Source organism: Equus asinus, chromosome 21, assembly GCF_041296235.1.
Source record: "Equus asinus isolate D_3611 breed Donkey chromosome 21, EquAss-T2T_v2, whole genome shotgun sequence".
Classification (NCBI taxonomy): domain Eukaryota; kingdom Metazoa; phylum Chordata; class Mammalia; order Perissodactyla; family Equidae; genus Equus; species Equus asinus.
Window position 1 is genome coordinate 36,371,841 of NC_091810.1, and position 21,837 is coordinate 36,393,677.

Here is a 21,837-nt window from a genome sequence, read left to right on the forward strand (position 1 = left end):
TTGCTTTGGTTGCCTTTGCTTTTGGTCTCAAATCCAAAAAATCATTGCTAAGACCGATGTCAAGGAACTTACCCCCAATGGTTTTCTTCTAGGAGTTTTATGGGTCTTACATTCAAGTCTTTAATGCATTGTGAGTTGATTTTTGTGTATGGTGTAAGATAGGGGTCCAGTTTCATTCTTTTGCATGTGAGTATCCAGTTTTCTCAGCACCATTTGTTAAAGAGATTATCCTTTCTCCATTGTGTATTCTTGATTCCTTTGTCATATTAATTGACCATATATGCGTGGGTTTATTTCTGGGCTCTATTCTGTTCTATTTATCTATGTGTCTGTTTTTATGCCAGTACCATTCTTTTTTAATTACTATAGCTTCGTAATATATTTTGGAATCAGGAAGTGTGATACCTCCAGCTTTGTTCTTCTTTCTCAAGCTTGCTTTGGCTATTTGGGGTCTTTTAGTGGTTCCACACAAATTTAGGATTCTTTTTTCTATTGCTCTGGAAAATGCCATTAGAATTTTGATAGGGATGGTATTGAATCTATAGATTGCTTTGGGTACTATGGACATTTTAACAATATTAATTCTTCCAGTCCATGAGCATGGAATGTCTTTCCATTTTTTTGTGTCTTCTTCAATTCTTTCATCAATGTCCTAAAGTTTTTAGTGTATAGATTTTTCACCTCCTTAGTTAAATTTATTCTTAGGTATTTTATTCTTTTTGATGCAATCATAAATGGGATTGTTTTCCTACAGCTGCATTCTTAACCCCCGTGAGCATTCAGCCTTGGCCTTCCCTCTCCCACACCCTCCTGATGGACTGGCTCCATTGTTTGCAGTCATCTCTTCTTTAGGACTCTCACCCTCTCTGTCTACTCAAGTTTTTTACTTGTTTTCCTCCGAGCTTTTTTTTTTTTACTTCCATCAGATGGTGGCAGGGAGGAATGGCTAAAGCAGTTAAATTGTAAATAAATTGCACTTGAGCCATACAAATTATTGGGAATTTGTGCAGTCTGTAGACTTCTACAGACCTGGTTCATATCCCAGTACTAGCTGTGTGACTTAGAACGAGGATTCTTAACTGTTCTGAGCCTTGGGTTTGCCATCTGTAGAATGGGGATAATAATAACGGTGCAGTTGTTCTGAGGGAACTAGAGATGATAGGGTAGTTTAGGGATGGACAATGTCAGATCTAGAAGGAAGAAGAGGCTCCCTCATCTCTCCCTCCCTCTGTGTCACCTCTTGATTCTCTTTGTAATTCTGGGTTCAGACCCACCACTGCCTGCTTTCTCCCTCTCCCTCTTCGTCTCATGCCGAACTCAACCGTGTGTAACTGCTCCAAGGAGCAGAAAATGAGACAGTGCTCAGAAATGAATCTAAGTTGACTGCTCACACTTGGGCCAACGTTTGAAAATGCTAGAGCCAATCCAGAAAATGCAAGCTCCATTTCCCATTCCTCCTGAATCCCCCAAAAAAGAGAAACCTGCCAAATAGGTACTGAGGAAATCCTCTTCTCTGATTATACAAAATTTGCCTAGAAATGTATGTCTTCGCATGGGCTATGCGGATGGATCTTTTGAAATCCTCCCTCAAATATTGCCTTCAAGCTCCATATAAGAATAGAGGACCAAAGGAGGCAGCCTGGCCTGTGCCTATCTTTAGAAGTTTACCAAAGGTTAGCCATTCTCACGAAGAGAAAAGACCCTTTAAGCAATGAGAAAAGCAGATTCTGATAGTTCCCCTCCTGCAAACATGCTTGCTCATCTGCCTGGACCTGGAGTGGAGAATTTGAAGGAGGTGGACCTGAGAGGTGAGGGAGAGCAGACTGCTGTGGGAGGCACTCACGTGACACTGAATTGGCAAAGGGACCCTCCAGGCAGCTGGAGGAGGGAGAAGCACCATTGAAAACCTTTGCTGCCCAAATGCAAAGCATGCTGGAGGCCCTCTCAGAATGTCCCCAGAGCAACAAGGCTGAGAGTGAATGTCAACAGCAATTTGGCCGCAATCGTTGTAGACCACGTCAGGAATAGGGTGACCACTCAGCCTGTTTGCCTGGGGCAGTCCTGGTTATGCCTCAGGCAGTCCTGGTGTCATTGTTAATTGCCCCTTCTTTCATGATCCAAAGTGTCCTTGTTAGACAGGACAGCACCCTCAGGCTCCCGTCAGTCACAGCCCTCACCTCCTTTCTTGTTCCCACCTCCTCCTGTACCCACTCACTCTCCTACCATCTTACATGATATCTTGGCACAGGCTTGTGTCTTGACTTTCCTCCCTTCATGTAGTGACACCTTGACCTGATGTCAGTGAGCATCCCACGGCACAGCCTCAGAGTCCACTGACTGGGATGTCCTGGAGGCCAGCCCATCATAGGCCCACCCCATTATGGGAAGTTCTCTTCTTAGCAGTCCTTGGCAACCCCCCCCCCCCCCCCCCGCCAGAGCTCTTGTTTGCTTTTTGAGTATGTGTTTTTCCCTTTTGCGTCCCCTTTGGGGACTATTAAAACCTAGCTGTTGGTTGGCAAGATGTGCTTCATGCTAGGCACATAGCAAATGGCACCCTCCTCCTTTTGAGAAATAATCCAGGTATCCGCCTTGAGAAACACTAGTTTGCACACCCACAATAGCATGATCATCAAGGATGTTTTATACATTCACACAGGTTGTACACTGCACAACTCCAGTGGTACCATTCCCATAGGCTACAGTGTGAGAGCATCCCCTAGAGTCGTATAGTCCAGTGGCCCTACTACTGATGATAATAAAAATAATAGATCTTATTTTTATTAAGCTACGGACCCAACACTATGTTGAGTATTTTTATATGGAGGACTTCATTTAACCTTTTTCATAATTCTCTGATGTAGTAATTAAATTTTTATCCTCACTTAAAGAGGAGGTAACTTGAGGCTTAGATAAGTTAATTCATCTAAATTCATGCATTTACTAAGTATTAAGGCTGGAATTTGAAGCCTAGCAGCCTGACCTCTGGAACACATGCTCTGAATCTTTATGTTCTACTGCCTCCCATGTCGACATGCATCTAAGTTGAACTATTTTCTTTCTTTCTTTTTTTTCTTTGTGAGGAAGATTGGCCCTGAGCGAACATCTGTTGTCAATCTTCCTCTTTTTGCTTGAGCAAGATTGTCGCTGAGCTAACATCTGTGCCAGTCCTCCTCTGTTTTGTGTGGGATCCGTCACAGTGTGGCTTGATGTGCCGTGCTATGTCTGCACCCGGGATCCGAATCTGCAAACCCCAGGCTGCTGAAGCAGAGCATGCCAAATTTACTATGCCACCGGGCCGGTCCCTCTTTTCTTTCTATCTTAATGGCTTGTCCAGTCTCTTACTGCAGAGCTGGCATCAAAGTAGAATTCCCTTTACTGAGTTACCACCCCCACCTCCTTCTAAAAATGAAATTTTTGGTCTGGTTGGTTGACAGTCAGACCTTAAGCCTTGTCCTTGGGGGACTCTGATGATGTTGGAGCATGTCAGTGGACTCCTCTGTTCACGGTGAGGCCTGGGGCCTGTGCGTGGGGAAGGGACGTCACTGTGTCGTCGTGATACTGTAAGGGCTGAGCCTGGACTTTAAATGTTGGGCAGAATAACTGGAGAAGAGAACAATGCTCTATCCAGACATTCGTGTCTCATTTTATTTGTGCCCTAAAAGCACCACGTTGTAAACAAAAGACCACTCAATGTGTGGATCTGGGAAACTGACTTCAAATCTCTGGGCTCCAATTAGCTCATCTGCAAAATGGGAATTCTATGGCAGACTTGGCTGAAGGGTCATGGTGAGGATCAAGTGAGGTTAAGTGAGGGGTTCAGGACAGTGCCTAGGACATTTTAGACCTTCCAAAAAGGCTACTTCTCTTTCGTACAGTGACTCCTGGTGGACAACCAGTGCTTCAGCTTGGCCTGCATATCACAGTGTTGGGCTTTTAATGTCACCCGCGCACTTTGGGCCAGTTATTTAACCTCTTAGTGCTCAGTTTTACTTACTTTAGAATTATAATGCTCATGAGGCTCTTTCTGGGGGGGAAAAAAAAAACCCACGACTTTTTAATTCTTTTGAAAATTACTATCATAAAAGATTTACTTATTAATAGGATTATAATCTAATATATAAATTTACTTATAGCTGCAGAGGTCTTTTGATCAAATTTGGATTGTGAGTTTATGGGTTATGCATCTCTTAGCATTAAGGAATAAATCTCCCAGATCTTGACAGTGTTCTTTTTCAATCTTTCCCTGGCGTGCTCTCTTCCCTTCCTAGTACCTCTGTATCACAACAAGGCTGCCCTGCTCCTTCCCTCCCTTCAGTCACCCTTGCTCGTCCTTCAGGCCTCAACTAAGATGTTGCTTCTTCTCAGAAGCCCTTGCTGTTCCCATCTCCCCACTAATAGCTGAGTCAGCTGACCCTCCTCTCAGCTCTCATAGCACCCTGAAAATATTCTGCTTTAGCAGTTGGCCCTCTGAATTGTTGTTGCCTGTTTTCCTTGTCTATGTTATGAGCTGTCTGCCATCAGAGAGCTTGTTCACCAGTCTTCCACAGCACTTAGCCCAGTACCTAGAGCATTGGAGACACTTGCTGAGTGAGTGAATCTGTGAATGAATGGAAGAGCGAAAACAATTGGATGGAAGGAAAGAGGAAGAAACAAAAGACATTATAGAACAACGCCTGATAATTGATGGCCTTTTTCCTTTAGCTCTTCAGAATCACAACATTATAAAATGTCTTCTAGAATAGTCAAGCAAACTGTTTTTTGTGTAAGAACAGCTGTTGTGTCTTCTTGTCACATTGCCACGGACAAGCTGTGCTCAGATGTGTGCAGCCTCTGCAGAACTGCCGCCCGGCGCTGTGTGGCCCAGGGCGGGGACTTGGGTCACTGTAATACATGTGTGGGTTTTAAGGACTTTTATTGAGATCAGCTGTAGACTGATTCCCAAGTTCATCTCCTTAGCACAGAAAAGTTAGCAATGAGCAGCAGGTCCCTGGTCAGTTGGTTACAAAGAGTTTATGACGTTCACCGTAGGGAGTGATCAGGTTTTGATGTGTGTACAAGGGCCAGATAGTAACTCTTTATTACTCATTCCTTCATTAATTTATTCAACAAATCTTATCAAGCACCCGCCAAGTGCCAGGCACCCGACATGAGGGATGCGGTAGAGAACATGAAATGGCTGTGGCGGGATTCCTTGTCTAGTGGAAGAGACAGACGGGAAACAAGTGAACAGACGTGTTCAATGAAATCGCCAATTGTGAAAAGTGCTGTGACAGGAAATAAACAAGGCACTGAGGTAGAGACAGAGAACGGCGGGCCAGTCCTGCCTTCTCCGGGATGGTCAGGGGGTGAAGGGCAAGAGCAGATGGTTCCAGGGAGAAGGAAGAGAGAGGACAGAGCCCAGAGTGTTTGTGGACAAAGCACAGCATGGCGGGAGCAGACTGTGTGAGGGCAGGAGGCTGAAGTGAGGCTGGGCCTGCAGTTGCGGCTGGTTGTGACGTGCCCTGTAGGCCAGGGCATGGGTTTGGATTTTCTCCTAAGCAGTGTAGGAGGTGTACGTGCCCCTTCATGACCTGGCCTCTGCCCACCTGCTGGAATCCCCCTCTCAAATCGAAGGCTCTAACAACCCCAAATCCTGTAGTCATGCCCCTGCCCCGCTTCCCCATGACATTCACCTGCAGCCTCCATGCACGCTGAGCCCCCCTGAGAGTGCACCTTCTCCTCCTTGCCTAGTTCACCGTCTCCTCCTTCGCTCCTCCTTGTCATCCACCCCTACCTGGCACGCCTTTCGGCATTGTGAGCAGTCCCGCCCCTTATGCTTCCTCTTCTCTCGCTGTCACAGTTGCAGAAGACCCTGTGGCCTCTGACTCCATCACACTCTGTTAGGAAACCCACATCTGCTCACACAGCTGTACAAGGTGGCCCTAAGTCTTAGACCCCAGTGGTCACCAGGTAGCCAGCTGTCCTGACACATGTGCACCCCAAGCTGGGAGAAGCACCCACTCTGGTGTCATCACAGAGAGAGCTGAGGAGGAGGATGCCAGGGCTGTATCCCGGTGCCCAGCCCAGAACTTGGCCTGTAATAAACATTGGTTGAAAAACTGAATGACTTTAAAGTTATGAAATGTCTCCATAGTATTGTGTCTGCCCTTTTCCCTTGCAAATATACTATTTTGGAGCAAAAATATCCAAACTCCACACACCTGACTTTAAAATGAGCTTTGAGAATAGAACCCATTGGTAATTTAAAGACTGCTTTTTCTTTTCTTAATTTAAAGCAATCTGAGATAAATTGATGTGTAATTACTGTTCCTTATCACAAAAATCTCTGCATAGCACACACACAACAGTGTGCTGTCAAGTTCCTCACTTGTTCCATGGCTTGTCTGTCCACACACCCTCTGACAGTGGTAGCCTGGCGCTAGAAACAGCACAACAAATCCTGTCGTCCATGGAGAAAATCAACAGCTGAAAAGGTAGAGCACATGAATACGAAGTGATTTTCCCCCCATGATTAGGGCATCTCAAGTAAGTATAAAGCAACTAACTTGATTACAGTCTTTAAGGAAAGACCATTTCTACCCAGTGCATGAAATGACCCTTTTTAGACCGTCACACTGCGGCCAACCTACCTGGCTAACTAAAATAGTACCTTAAAAGTTTATTTTAGGTCTTCTTCACCCTCCAATTTGGAAAGTTGTTTTCCCTGTTAATTTCAGTGCCCTTAAAGGCACGCATGGCACGCAGGACAGTAGGCAAGCTACCCCGTTTAGCCCAGCACTGGGATGATTTGCTTTCTGAATTACGGTTTGTGCTGAAATTCAAGGAGCCTGGTGGTGTGACTTACACACTTGGTATAGTTTTTTCTAAAAGCTGTAATGAATTTTGAGAAAACCTTTTGGAAATTAAAATGAGGCTTGATGAGCTTTCCGGCTGTTTTTTAGAACATTCTAGATCATGTTCCAGGATAGAGGAAACAGTCTTAAGTCCCAGGACTTAGGGAAAGTGATATTACCAAACACTGATAAAATGCTATAGTCTGGGCTGGATTTGCTTGCTGATCTCCTGGCCCCCAGGCTCTCGTTAGGACTCCAGGGGAAAATCCTGACCAGGTGATTTTCAGAGCTGCTGTTGATTAATTCCAAAGCACTGGGCAAGTCACTTATTTACTTAGTTTAGTTTTCTAAAAGTTATATTATGGGTAAGTTTTCCCCACTCCCTTTTCTCCCATTGGCAAAATAGTTTTTATGGTGGTTAACCATTCTTTAAAACGGAGGGAGAAACACTTAAGCAGAAAGCATTTAGTGATCCTTGTGTTTCTGCTCTAAACTGTTACTTACTGACGCAGATGAAAGCCCTATGGATGAGTGAAAATGAGAGAGGACACTGGGAGGTTTAGTCCAGGTTGGCTGCTCAATAATCATGATCTTCTTTGAGTCACTGAGACTTGATTTTCTAAGGAATTTTTTTTCTATGGGGAGTTAAGTATTTCTTCTGCCTATATCTACACGTCACAGATTAACCATTGTGAGTTTTTTGGTAACATTCAGTGGCTCTCTAACTCATTTGGCTCTTGTTTTTTTTTTTATGAAGAAACAAAATGTTAGTACTTCACAGTAGTTCCCAGCATCCTCCAGGGGAACAGAAAATCCCAAAACCACTGAGCCAGGGTGGAGCTAGGAACTGGGCTCAGCCAGCCTCCTGCACTGATCGGAAGGGATTTGCTCCTTCATGCTCACCTCACAGTGCTTTCAATTCATGTTTGTGCCCCAGAAAAATTACAAATGACTCCACACTCGAGACGTCGAAGTTTGCTTCCAAGCAGCAAAAATTTTGAGTTACGTTTGCAAATGAGAAGGGGCCACCAGGACATACCACATATCTCTTCTACTTCCCAAAAAGAAACTTGGGGCTAACAAAAGACGCAGAGCATACCACATGACCCAGCATTTCTACCTCTAGGGATATAGCCAAAAGAATGGAAGCCAGGTATTCAAACTTGTATGGGAATGTTCATAGCAGCACTATTCACAACAGCCAAAAGATGGAAACAACCCAAATGTCCATCAACATTTGAATAAACAAAATGTGGTATAGCCATACAGTGGACTAGTATTCAACCATGAGAAGGAATGAAGTACTAATACTTGATACAACATGGATGAACCTTGAAAACATCATGCTAAATGAAAGAAGCCAGAAACAAAAGGCCACTTATTGGATGGTTCCATTTATATGAAATACCCAGAATCGGCGTGTCTGTTGAGACAGAAGGCAGACTGGCGGTTGCCTACATGCTGGGGAAAGGGGGAATGGAGAGTGACAGCTTGATGGGTACAGGGTTTGTTTTTGGGATGATAAAAATATTCTGGAACTAGATAGGGGTAATGACTATACAATGTTGCAACTGACTAAATGCCACTGAATTTTACACTTTAAAATGGTGAATTTTATGTTATGTGCATTTTACTACCAAAACAAACAAACAAACAAAGACATGGGGTTTATCAGGAAAGACATTTCTGAGTCAAGCTAGGTGCCAAAGTCAAATGCTTTTGGGGCGAGGCAGGTGGTAATAGGGAGGGAGGCCTGTGACAAGAAAAAGAGAGGTGGGTCTCTGGCCCTCTCTAAGAAGACTAAAATGAGAAAGCTTAAATGACATTACGCTAACAACAAAACTCACAGTAGTGAGATAAGGCCCAGGGTTGGTAATCTTGGGCATAAAGGAAACAGAAGCCATCCGTGGCACAGGCCTTGGTTAGCTGAGGGTGGCTTTCCAACATGGTCTAGAAATGCTGGGTGAGACGGAAGCTTTAGATAAAACAGGCTTTGGGAGACCTTTAGCAACACACATAACTAAGTTAAAACTGTTAGTGTGGGTTTGCTGTTGGTTAAAGCAAAAAAGATAGGGAATTAGTAGACAGCCTAGAAATCGTCCTAGAATGAAACATACCGCTTGCTCTATTTTCCTGCCATGGTTTAGGGGAATAAAAATATCTGTCTCGCCTGCCTCACAAAGATGTGTGACCTGGGACAAGACACTCAGGCTAAGTTGCAGTTTCTTCATCTGAAAAACGGAGATTATAGTCATTGCTGAATCTCCCTACCCAGCTGTCTCCGTCTTTAATGTCTGTCTTTGCTACTAAATACAAGCTCATCTCTGAGAGCCGGGGCTGTGCTTTGTGTCCAGTCCTGTTCACCCTGGACCCGTCACGGGGCTTGACACCTAGTAGGAACTGGGTGACTATTTGCTGGATGATCAAGGGATGAGGGCAGTTCACCCTGGAGGAGGAAAGACCCTAGGGAGCCCCAAGAAGGCTCTCTGCAAGTCCCTGACGAGAGAGCACATGTGAGAAATGAAACTTGTCCTTTATGCTCCCCTGGGATCGACAAGTAGGACAAGAGGCTGGAGAGAGAGATGTTTAGTTCCATGTTAAATAAGATGAAATGGGCCGCCTGGATCAGGAATGACTTCCCTGATGCTCGAGGTGTTTAGGTGCCAGGTGGATAACCATTTGGCCATGAGTTTTAAAGTGGTTCGCTGTTTGGATGGGTGAAGTAATCAGGTCCTAAGGTCCTTTCTAAACCTGAAATTCACTCACTCATGCTTTTATTCCTTCATTCACATAGCCATGTGTTAAATGCTTATTGCTATTCCAGAAACAGTGCTGTTAGGTAACTGGGTAAAATAATGAGCTCTCTGATAATCCCTCTGCTCAGAGATCTCAGTCTTTTCTATAGACAGGAAAACAAATCATTACAGTAAGGGGCTATAATATCATGTATTATTCTTCCACATCAACACTTATTTTGTCTGTCTATAACAGTGCACCAAGACTTGTGGCGAAGGCTCCAGGTACCGCAAGGTCGTGTGTGTTGAGGAGAACAAAGGCACCGAGGTTCATGGCGTGCATTGTGACATGAGCAAGCGGCCTGCGGACCGCGAGAGCTGCAGCTTGCAACCCTGCGAGTATGTCTGGATCACAGGAGAATGGTCGGAGGTACTGTCCTGGAGATTCTGTAACCACCTTTAGGTCAGCGATTGCTTGAGGGCAACAGAGGGAAGAGGGCAGAAAGATGTATGTTGTCCGTGTGTCCTTAAAGAGTGGAGGGGAAATGTAGTCCAAATCATTCGGAAATAGATTTACTATTGGCCTACAAGGAACATGAAGAGTCCGGTGAGTGTTTAAAATAGTCTGTGACTTTGGGTTTGAGGCCTAGGTTGCAACCCATTCAGATCTCAACGGGGGTAGGGGGAGAGGGTGTCTGGGGTGGGCTCCTTCTTCTCTTCAATTCGCCCCTCCTTGTTCCTCAAAAGGCATAGTCCCCAACTTCTGGTTCTTAGGGCTGCTGCCCAAGGCCACACCCTGGCTCTCAGTAGAGGAAAGCCTTCCTTTCTGCCCTCTCTCCCTCCTCAGGCTTCTGTCCCTTGGACCATCCACCTCTCTGCCTCCTGGGGGCCACTTCTTCTTGGTTTCTGGCTTGGTTCTTGGTCGTTCATCTTGCTGGAGTTCTGCACCTTTCATACTGCCAAGATTGATACCCTCATCTTAGCTAGTCTTTTGAGTGTTGTTATTATTATTTTTTTTTTGAGGAAGATTAGCCCTGAGCTAACATCTGCTGCCAATCCTCCTCTTTTTGCCAAGGAAGACTGGCCCTGAGCTAACATCCGTGCCCATCTTCCTCTTCTTTATATGTGGGATGCCTACCACAGCATGGTTTGCCAAGCAGTGCCATGTCTGCACCCGGGATCCAAACCTGGGAACCCAGGGCCACTGAAGCAGAATGTGTGCACTTAACTGCTGTGCCACCAGGCCGGCCCCATGTGTGTTGCTATTATTATGCTAAAAGAGTTTTAGTCTCTTTCTAAAACTTGAGCCGTGTTATTCCTACAGCTTTAATATAAACCTTAATCTTAACCCCCAAAAGATGAGATAGGGAGAAGATTTAAAAAAAAAAAGACTCCACACTTCTGCAAATTCTCAGTTATATCATGAATTGAAAATCTGCAAATTTACAGGCAAAGATTAGAGGGTTGGAGACAGGACTTTGCACAGATACAAGGACCCTGAGGAAAGGAGGCTACAAGAGAAGTGATCCCAAGGGGACTGGACCAGAATTCCCTCTAGAAAAGCTTCTCATAAAATGCAAGAGCCACAGCACAACACGCCTTCTCTCTGAGACCCCTATTCCCTGGAGAGTTCTGTGTGTTCTCTTCTGAGCTCCGCCCTACCTGAATTTGAGGAGGCCTGTGCTGGATCAGAAAAGAGGGCTGCATGACCCCTGGCTGATGCGTGCGCTTCCCTGGTTGGGCCTGAAGTGTATCGCTAATGCAAGGAGCCCACATTCTTACTGTTTCATTTTGCTTTACCGTAATTTTCAAATGAGGAAAGTAATCCACACTCATGATGAAACAAGCACATGACCTCAAGAGGTGGCGAGTTAGGAGTAAGAGCTTCCTTACCTCACTCTTCTCTCCCCTCCCCAGAGACAAGCCTCCTATACTTCAGAAATCTGGTCTGAAATGGATAAAGGAAGCCAGCGGCAGTCAACGTATTCATGATGCTCTGAACAGCTAGTTAAGAGTGTGTGTTCTTTCCAGCTTCTTTTCAGAGAAGTAGAGGCCTCTGAATACAACCTGACCATATTTGGGCTCAATTCCATCAGCAAACGCCTATCTCCCACTGTGTCTCCCACACAAATGGTCACTGGGCTGCTTTGGCTCCCGGTATATGGGGTAAAGGGTCACCCCACTTGCTTCGAAGACGTACAGCCTTGTTTATGTTAGCACAGACTGAGGTCGGGATGTGCAAGCGCTGGGTGAGCCAGTCTGAAATACCCACCTCTCGGACAGACAGAGCATCTGGTAGCCTCTGTCCACGCTTGAAACACCCTGGACTAGCCTCCCAGCCCCCTGGCCTGGCGTCAACTGAGTCTTCCGGCAATTGAACAGCAACAGCCAAAGAAGGAAAAAACGTACGCAGAGCATTTCCGAGTCTCAAGCCAGCTGGAAGGGAGGCCCCAGGGGTGTTCTCCGTGCCTCTGGCTGGGCCTGTTCCCTCCTGCCTCCAGCACCTCCTTAAGGGGAGCCTCATCCCTGGAAAAGTTACAGGAGAGGAAGGCACATGGCTTAAAGCCACAGCTCAGGAGACATTAGGAAAGAACAACACTGTGACTTTTAACAGTGAGTGAGAACTGATGGAAGCTGTGATCCCTCAGCCCAGAAAAAGCGTAACACACCACATGCTGCAAACCATTTCCAGGGGTTCATCTGACCCTCCTCAAAGAACCTTTGGTCTCAAAAATCCCGACCCTCTACCCTAATTTTATGTAGCGCCTTCACGAGGGATGGCCAGTTATTTGATAACATTGCCTAAAAATATCATCAAAACTAAATTCAGCTTGATGTTTTAAATAATATATTATGTAAAATACTTAGCTAGGGAGGTTGAATGTATTATGAAATCTTATGCATAATCAATTAGGTGTCCCATCACAGAAGGGAGCTGGGACACTAGTAAGATATTTGTTCTTTCTCCTTTTCTGTACTGTTTGGGAATTTTAAATGCTGTGTAATTTTGGTAAAAGGGTTCAATGACAGCATGATTTAGAGAGAATAAAGCAGAAAGGCAGTGTTTCCGTCAAGGCGTATAGGCAGGGAGAGAGAAGAGAGAAGGAAGTTCAGTGCAGGGCATATGGGAAAGCAAACCTCATTGAGAGGGAAAGGAAAACTGTCCGCAAGCTCCCTTTTGGCTAAGTGCTAGATGTCACCCTTGACTCAGGCGGGCTCCAGCTCTCTTCCCATCCCACTTGGTCACTTCTCTGATGTGGTCATGGTAGGTTTGGAAAAGCATGATTGGTCAGCCAGTGTGGTCGGGCTGTGGATGCTGTAAATGGAACAAGCGACAGCTGGGCGCCTCCCTTTCCTTCTCCCCTTGAAATCCACAGAAAGGGCTCGAGGCGTCCCCACCCACAGTGAGAGCCAAGGAGACGTCGTGGAAGCACTAGAGCCTGAGAGGCATTGTACGGGCTGCACGTCTCCCGTGTGCTTGGGGCCTGCCACTTGAAATGCATAAATGAGCTAATCAAGTGAGAGCTTTCTGCAGCGCTGTCACGGGGTCAGCGTTCGATGGGGAGGTCAGGGGCCTCTTGTGGGCTGCCCCCAGGCACTGCTCCAGCCTCTCCTCTCAACCCCTCTCTTGTCAGTGCTCAGTGACCTGTGGAAAGGGCTACAAGCAGAGGCTCGTCTCCTGCAGCGAGATTTACACCGGGAAGGAGAATTATGAATACAGCTACCAAACCACGGTCAACTGCCCTGGCACGCAGCCCCCCAGCATCCACCCCTGCTACCTGAGCGAGTGCCCTGTTTCGGCCACCTGGAGAGTTGGCAACTGGGGAAGTGTGAGTAGACCATCGAGTTATCAAATTTGAAAGCTTTTGGCTCTCACACCCCATCTTAAGCACGTTCTGCCTGACCTACCCTAAGTCATTCTCCTTCCAGGAGAGACCCTGGTGAGGAACAGGAGTTAGCATCTTGAAACAGGCTGATGGGAAAAGAAGGGTTCTCCTCCTGTTTGGGGACTTTGCTCTGGTGTTGGGCTTGGACTGCTGGGCGGCCCACCCACTTCCCAGCCCCAACGCACACACCGTCCCCTGAGTATGGCCTGGCACTGAGAGCGGGGGCTCGGAAGCCAGCCAGCCTCCATCTGAATCCTGGTTCCGCCACTTCCCAGTTGAATGTACAACTTCTATGTCTCCATTTCCTCATCTGCAAAATGGGTGGTTGTGAAGATGAAACGAGTTCATATATGCCAAGCGCTTCGATTATACTGGGAAATTTTAAGTTACATATATTTTACCACAATTTTTTTAAAAGCACCTAGAACTCTGTCTGTCATTCAACAAGAGTTACTGAAGAGTTACTTGTCGCTTCTGTTAAGTGGTCTATACGTTCTAGTCCTTCTCTATTGGGAATACTTCATTGCATTAGGGGTACGATAAGTGAGGCTAGTTTAAATTGAGACTGCCCTGGAAAATTGCCACAGCCCCCTGAGCCCTGACCACCAGGCTGTCAGTGTTGCAAAGGGATCAGATGAAAGCATAGGACCAGTTGAGAGTGGTTGGGGTTTGAATCCTGGCTCCACCATGACCTTGAACAAATTTCTTAACGTTTGAGCCCCAATGTCCCCTCTGTAAAAATAGAATAATGGTAGTACTATCTCATGGGGTTATTGTGAGACTTAATGAGAAAAATGTATATATACACATATATCTTATGTATGCATAAATATATATATATGTAAGATGAATGAGTGGATGGATGGATAGATGGATGAATGGATGGATAAATGTGTATATATAAAGCTTAACACAGAGACTGGTCCATGGTAAGTGCTCAATATATTTCAGCTATTTGCTTTCAGCAACATAGAGTCTAAAGTGACACCCTGCCCATGCCACCAGGCTCTGAGGTCCACACCACTAGAAGCCCATGCATCCCAGATTCCATAGCCACATCACTGACTCTGGTCTGCCTTATAGTGCTCAGTGTCTTGTGGCGTTGGAGTAATGCACAGATCTGTACAATGTTTAACCAATGAGGACCAGCCCAGCAACTTATGCCCCGCTGATCTGAAGCCAGAAGAAAGAAAAACCTGCCACAATAGCTATAACTGTAAGTTGACCAACTGAAGCCATCTTTCTGGAGCATGAAGAAATGGGTTTCTTTGTTCATTTGTTTGCCTGCCCTTTTTAGAAATAGAGAATCTATAAGATAAATAAGTCTTGGGATGTAATGTACAACATAATGACTACAGTTAACACTGCCGTATGGTGTATTTGAAAGTTGCTCAGAGAGTAGATCCTAAAAGTTCTCCTCACAAGGAAAAAAACTTCTTTTTTGTATCTATATGAGGTGATGGATGTTAACTAAACTTATTGTGGTAATCATTTCACAATATATGTAAGTCAAGTCATTATGCTGCACACCTGAAACTTATACAGTGTATCTCAATTACTTCTCAATAAAACCGAAAGAAAAATAAATAAAGCAAACATTTACCAACCAAAAAAAGAAAGAAAGAATTTATTTTAAAGAAATTATCCCCTTTGCTAAAAAGTTGTAGCGAACATATAATTCATTCCATAGGCAGACCGTGCACGTCTTGGAGCATCCTCTCCACTTTTGCACTTCGTGTTTTCTAGGTGAGTTACCCCAGAACTGCAAGGAGGTAAAAAGACTGAAAGGTGCCAGTGAAGATGGTGAATATTTCCTGATCATCAAAGGAAAGCTCCTGAAGGTGAATGTCAGATATCAGTCATTATTTCTAGAATGTTTTTAGAGTGAGCGGCCCTGGCTCTCATTGTCCCATTTCTGAGCTGCTCTTCATAGGTTATTTCTGGTCTGCCTTTCAGGTATTCTGTGCAGGGATGCAGTCTGACCACCCCAAAGAGTACGTCACACTGGTCCATGGCGACTCTGAGAATTTCTCTGAGGTTTATGGGCACAGGTAGGAGAACCCAGGCTCAGAAGAGCCCAGATGCTGGGAGATCCCTGGAAACACCCTCCCATCCTTACCAGAACATTCTCTCTGTAACGCAGGCTTCACAACCCAACCGAATGTCCCTACAATGGGAGCCGACGCGATGATTGCCAGTGTCGGAAGGACTACACGGCAGCTGGGTTTTCCAGCTTCCAGAAGATCCGAATAGACCTGACCAGCATGCAGATCATAAGTAAGTTCAGTGGGAGGTCATATGGGAACGTGTGCATTATTCTCTCCATTCGGTCAGCAGAGGCATCCCACACACTGGCCAGGGCGAAGCGCTGAGGCTGTGAAGAGGAACAAAATAGCTTACGTCCAGTGATGACAGTCCTGGTCTGTGCTGCCTGAGGGCGGGGTTTGCTCCTTTTTGTTCACTGCTGTACCCTCAGTGCCTGGAACATACCTAGCACAGGGTTGGGATCCCTCAGATTTGTGATAAATGAATGAATGGAGTAGATGGAGGCCATCAGTGGGCACCATTGCAGTGTGGGGAGTCAGGGCAGCATCCCCCAAAATAGGACATTGAAACTGAGACCTTAAGGGTTGAATAGGAGTTAGTCAGGCACAGGCTACCAGTGTTGGGGGAGCAGGGGTGGTCACAGAAGTTTTTAAGGGAGAAGAGCGAGCAGACACAAACCCCAAAGCTAAGAGATTCATATGGCAGCATTTGCCCCCACCCGGCTCCCACCCACACAGTGTACACACAGACACGGGCATAAAACTATTTTATCTGATTGTCAATTTACAGAAGAAAAATGGAGCACAGAATTACCTTTCCTAACCCAGCCTGCGCGTGGGCTGATTTCATAGTCTGGCCAACATTGCATTTTTGTTAGGGACATTAATCATGGGAGTGGTTAAAGACAGCTCAAATATCCAAACACATTCCCTTGAATAGAGGAAAACAGAAATAGTGAATAATTAATTTTTCTTCATTAACATTATTCCCGTAATATTGTATCGCTTTATTGTATCGTAGGTTAAACTTGACTGATACCAAGATATTTTTAATTGCCGTTGGCTAGACTGATTAGGTCGAAAGGCAGAGGGTCTGCAGTTTCTCTGCTTAGAAAAAACCCCAGCTAAGACTTAGGGCTTTTCTGTATGTTTAAGTAGGGAAGGGCGCCTTTTCACGCAGGATAGGGGACTCAGAGTTCCCTCCCACCGAAGTGTGTTAACTGCGGAAGGATTGAGCCCGCTTCTGCTGTTCCCTAAAGACCAGGCGGAAAGGCAGAGAGCTGCCTCCAGCCTCCGAGACACTTCTGTGGGGTTCCTCATTTGATGCCTCCTGATCCACCGTCCCCCTGTGCAAAGCTGGTCTCAGGAGCTACAAGAGGGTTAAAAACACAAGCATCATTTTATTGGCTTTTTTTTTTTTTTAGCTGTAAGTTAGCCCCAAACTTGAGAAACTGCCATTAATACTTTCAAGATGTGGGTTGTGACGGCTGCACATTTTGGCAGGAGTTGTGCCCAGGCCACGGGAGGACAGAAGAAGCCTCGGGGAATAGCTCCTAAGTAGCTGGAAATGCCTTTCTGGCTTATTTCCCCATCCTGAAGCCTGGGGGGCGGTTACAGAGACTCACCATCATCCAATCGCTCTCCATTTAAGCGAGGAGATTCACATATTTACTTCTATGGGAATGGATTCCCAAGCCCTTTTTTGCTTCTGTACTGAGAGGAGACAGGCAATGCTGATAAAACCAGGGAACGGGGCTCTCAGAACCACAAATAGAAAGGGGAAAAAGCAAGTGCACATCTGGATCCATTTGCTCACTAATCGTACTTCGCGTTGGTTTTTTTCTCCTGTCTCCTCTTCTTATTTCTCTTACTCCTGTCTCCTTGTTAATATCCTGTCCCTTCCTTGCCTTTTTCTCCCACTCCCACCTTCTCTCTCCTTTTAACCCTTTCTCCCAAACCCTACAGCCACTGACTTACAGTTTGCGAGGACAAGTGAAGGGCATCCTGTCCCTTTCGCCACAGCTGGGGACTGCTACAGTGCCGCCAAGTGCCCACAGGTAGGTGCGTGGAGCCTCCCCCTTACCAAGGGTCCCCGTCCCACCCTGGGGACCCTTGCGCATCTGTTCGTAGGACTATAATTAGAACAGCTGCTCTGGAAGGCAACTTGCCACCTGCATCAAGAACCTCACAAATGCTCACAGCTTCTAATCTAGTAATTTCACTCCAGAGAGTGTGTCCTAAGGAAGTGATCATAGCTACATGCCAAACTTCTGCATTCCCCAAAATGCAGCTATTGTAATGGAAAATATTTAGAAACAAACTAGATATCAGATGGCAAGGGCTTGGTTAAACAAATCATGGTGGTTAATAAAATGAATGTTACACAGTCTGTGGAGTGCTGGGAAATGTTTAATGACTGGCTCCCCTAGGGGAAAAAGAAAGCAATGCTTTGTAGCCTTTGCCAATTTCTGTGGTGTAAATATTCTCCCCATGACTGATTTCAAGCTATCCATATCATGTCGCTAAATGGAAAGATGGGGAGAGATGAAGAGTTGACTCTCAAAAGCCAGTCCAAGCAAGCTCCAGCACACCACTATCAGCCATTAAAAATTCCGGATATTGCATGACATAGAAAAACTGTCACCCCTACTTCAGGTGTATAAAACGTGCCATGTTCAGGCCAAGAAGTGCAAACTTATCATCTTCTACTGGATTTGCTCTTCAGCAGAGCAGCTGAGTGGCAATCTTACTGCCCATTCTACAGTTCCACACTTTCTTGCCTCTTTAGAGATGTGTCAAGTTTTAACTTGCCTTTTGAAACATGCTGTAATATTCAGCCTGGGCAGTTTTTGCAAAGCAGGCATCAGTCTTTGTAAGAAGCGTCTGCAATGAGCAAGCAAGACAAACATAGTGAAGTAGGTGATTCTGGACAGGAGAATTTGGCACCAGTGTTTTCGCTTGTTCCTGGTTCGCATGAGGTCCTCACAAAGCTGTTGTTAAAAGCCATGTCAGGAATTTCCCACTTGGCCTGGGAGCCTTGAGAAGTCTAGGGATGGGCACTGGGTGATGCCTTCAGAATCCCAGGCACTGTCTCCCCAGGATGGATTTATGCCCAACCACAGAGACCCTCCGAAGACAAACACATCTGAATTTTCTTTTAACAAAGTGTTTTCTCAGCTCCAAGCTTTAGAAGCATCGCTAAACGTTGCAGAGAAGTGAAAAGGAAGCTCTCAGGGGAGAAAGAAAATAAACAAAGGACCATAAGGGTAACAGGGGCCTTTCCTCCATTCCCCAGGAATTGAAAACTTTTGAAATGCAGTTTCTTTACAGCAATTGATGGCCTTCAAATGCCCCATTGGCATGGGTTGCATTTTTACAGCGAGTGGATTGGCCCCGTTCTGCCTTTATCAAATGTCTCATGATTTGCTTGTTTCTATATGTGTATCTTTGGGGGAAGCTTAAGTAAATGGAAAGTAATTTTCATTCATTTATTTTAGTAATTCAGAGACAAATGAACTGATTGATTTGCTAAATCCTGCCACTGAAGCAATTGCTAAATGAGAAAAGCTAATGCCAATAGGAGGCTAATTTGTATTTTTTTCCCAGTCCATTCTTCAAACCATAGTGGATACTTCTAGAATTCAGTTTCTTAGATGGTTATTGAGCACCAATGGTATTGATGAGAGACATGAGTTTTTCAGATCAGTTTTCCAGGGAAAGGTCTGTAGAAACACGGCTGTGCAAGCGACTCTGGAGCGGATGGCTCACCTCTGACCTACGATTGCGCAGAAATCAAAGCAGAGGGAGGCTGTTCGAGAATCCGCTTCCTCCTCATCTGTTGCTGTTACTTTGGGGATTTATTTATCAATAAGGGTGGGTTCCCCAAGAGCCCTCAACTCAAGATGTAGCCAGAAGGTATTTTTGTATTCTGATGGCAGTGGATGTGGCAATGTTGTTATTGACTCTGGGAGGAGTAGCGTTTCCTGAGTGTTTACTATGCTTTAGGCACCGTGCTCAGCTTCTCTAAGTCAGTGTAGCATGTAGTCCCCCGCAGCCTTCTCTGAGAATGCTCCCTTTCTACAGATGAGGAGACTGGGGCGTGGAGAGGTTGGGGAATGTGCCCAAACCCACACGGCTCGTTCTCAGTAGAGGCCGGAATTGATCCCCTGTTGTGTCTGAGTCTGAATCCATGATGGGCAGGCGTGTCTGGCTGATCCTGTTTCCAGGCAGGATTTCTGCAGTGTTCACTCTTGTCCAGACAGAAAGCAAACCTCTCTGTCTAAGGCACATCTTTCAGCCTTTATGGATCATCTAGTGTATGCATGACTCTTAATTACTTTTAAGTCAGCAACAGGAGGTGGTAGCTAAAATGCGCATGCCCTTTAGAGCCTGAAGATAATGCCTGTGAAGACAGAGATGCCCCCGACTGGAGCTGGGAAGGACAGTAGGTCTTCACTCCTCTGGCGGCACTCAGCTTCTGGAGTGCTAACTGTCAGCCAGGTGAAAATGCAAATCGCTGAACTGGAGAAGATGAAAAGAAAATCAGGAAGAAGACTTCTGGTTCCATTCAGGTTTATCACCCGCTCTGAGAGGACAGATCTAGCTAGACGTAGGTATTGAGCGTGCTCAGACGCTAGACACCCAGATGCGCTGGGGGCCTTCTCGGGCTAGAAGCCAGGTCAGCAGCCTGGACCTTCTAAGAACTTTGATGGGAAGCAGATCAAGTCTGCCTTTCCCTGCAGTGCAGGTGGGACAGGCAGTCTGCGTGGGAAGCAGGACGGGGAGAGAGGAAAGAGACGGGTCCTTGGCAGCAGTGTGGTCTGGGCACTATGAACGGTGTGCATGCCCTCCTCAGGGCAGGAGTGACAGTCAGATGAGAACATGGTCAGGTGGGGTAATGCAGCACACAGAAGCCAGTCTTGGCGGAGGCTGCGCACGGAAGGCTTCCAGCTGCCAGGGCAGCCACACCGACAGACACCTGGGTATCCAGGCCACTCAACATAACAGCCACTCACATCTGTATAGTACTGTCATAAAATAATTTCTGAAAATATTTTTAAACTATCAGCTACTCTCTTACAGTTCATGAATCAGGTGCATTATACCTTCTCTCTAATCCCCTCCTATTCACAGGTTAGGTCTTACTAACCCATTTTACAGATGGGCTCAGGAAGGTTAAGCCACTTGCCTGAGGTCACACTAAAGTAGAGGACTTGGGATTCTAGCTTAAATCCATCGTCCACACGAGGGTGTCTCAACCTCAGCACTGTTGATGTTTTGGGCTGAATGATTCTATGTTGTAGGGGACTGTGCTGTGCATTTTAGGATATTTAGCAGTATCTCTGGTCTCTACCCACCAGATGCTAATAGCACACACACACCTGCCAGTTGTGACAAGCAAGAATATCTCCAGATATTGCCAAATTTCCCCTCCTTGGGGCAAAATCATCCTCTGTTAAGAGGCACTGACTTAGGCCAGACTAAATCCTCCTGTCACCTCTATTAATAGGAATCCTATTTGTCCCCATTTTACAGATGTGGAATCTAAGGCTCCAAAAGGGTTTATAAACTCTTATTAGCAAATATTTATGGAACTGACATGGCGCTGCAATTTAGACCTAGTCCCGGATGTCTTAATAGAAGAGCTAGGATGTGATATTTATTGAGAATGTATCAAGTGCCTAGTCATACATGACAAACCGAGATTGATATAAACAAACAAAGCAATGCTAAGTCTCTACCGGAGATTAGCTTACTGTTACGTTGGAGAGGTAAAAGGAACACTTACAAAACAATTAGAAAATGCAGGACTGCTATCAATATTTTTGAGTATTTACTAGGTGCCAGCCATATACTACATGGCTAATTTCATTGTCGTCTCTACGCTACTCTGAGGGAGGTACTGTTATTACCTCCCATTTTACAGATGGAGAAACTGAGGTTCTGAGAGGTTAAAAAAATCTGTCCAGGATCTAACCGTGAGTGAAGGAGCTAATTTTACACTTAGATCTGACTGGCTGTGAGGCTCCACCTCACCGCTCTCCACTTGCTTTGTTAAAGACTGTTTTGACAAAGTACTGGATTGTAGGGTTCAGAGGGGAAGCGTTCACCGCAAGCGTATTCGTGCAGAACAGGCTTAATTCCGAAACTGCTCCTTGTGGAGGAGGAAACCTCAAGAAACTATTTCAGAGGCCTTTGCGGAGTCCCTTTTGAAGGACAGAAACAGAGACAGATGGGGAAAGCAAGAGGGGAGCTCCGCTGCAGCAGCTTCTTAGAAATAAATATGGAAACAGCCGAGGCCACGTTTTGAGAAGAATCCTGAAGCGAGTTGGGAGAT

General features: G+C 45.6%; 1 protein-coding gene across 4 annotated transcripts in view; it reads left to right on the plus strand.

The window, feature by feature from the left end:
- Window positions 1–21,837, plus strand: part of ADAMTS9 (ADAM metallopeptidase with thrombospondin type 1 motif 9) — a 165,140-nt gene that overhangs the window by 129,866 nt on the left and 13,437 nt on the right. For all 4 annotated transcript variants that reach the window (XM_014859294.3, XM_070493017.1, XM_070493019.1 and 1 more), the window contains 7 exons: window positions 9,825–9,998; window positions 13,204–13,398; window positions 14,539–14,671; window positions 15,202–15,296; window positions 15,412–15,506; window positions 15,599–15,732; window positions 17,466–17,557. In XM_014859294.3, the coding sequence (XP_014714780.3) occupies window positions 9,825–9,998; window positions 13,204–13,398; window positions 14,539–14,671; window positions 15,202–15,296; window positions 15,412–15,506; window positions 15,599–15,732; window positions 17,466–17,557 (918 nt within the window). The remainder of the gene's footprint in view (window positions 1–9,824; window positions 9,999–13,203; window positions 13,399–14,538; window positions 14,672–15,201; window positions 15,297–15,411; window positions 15,507–15,598; window positions 15,733–17,465; window positions 17,558–21,837) is intronic.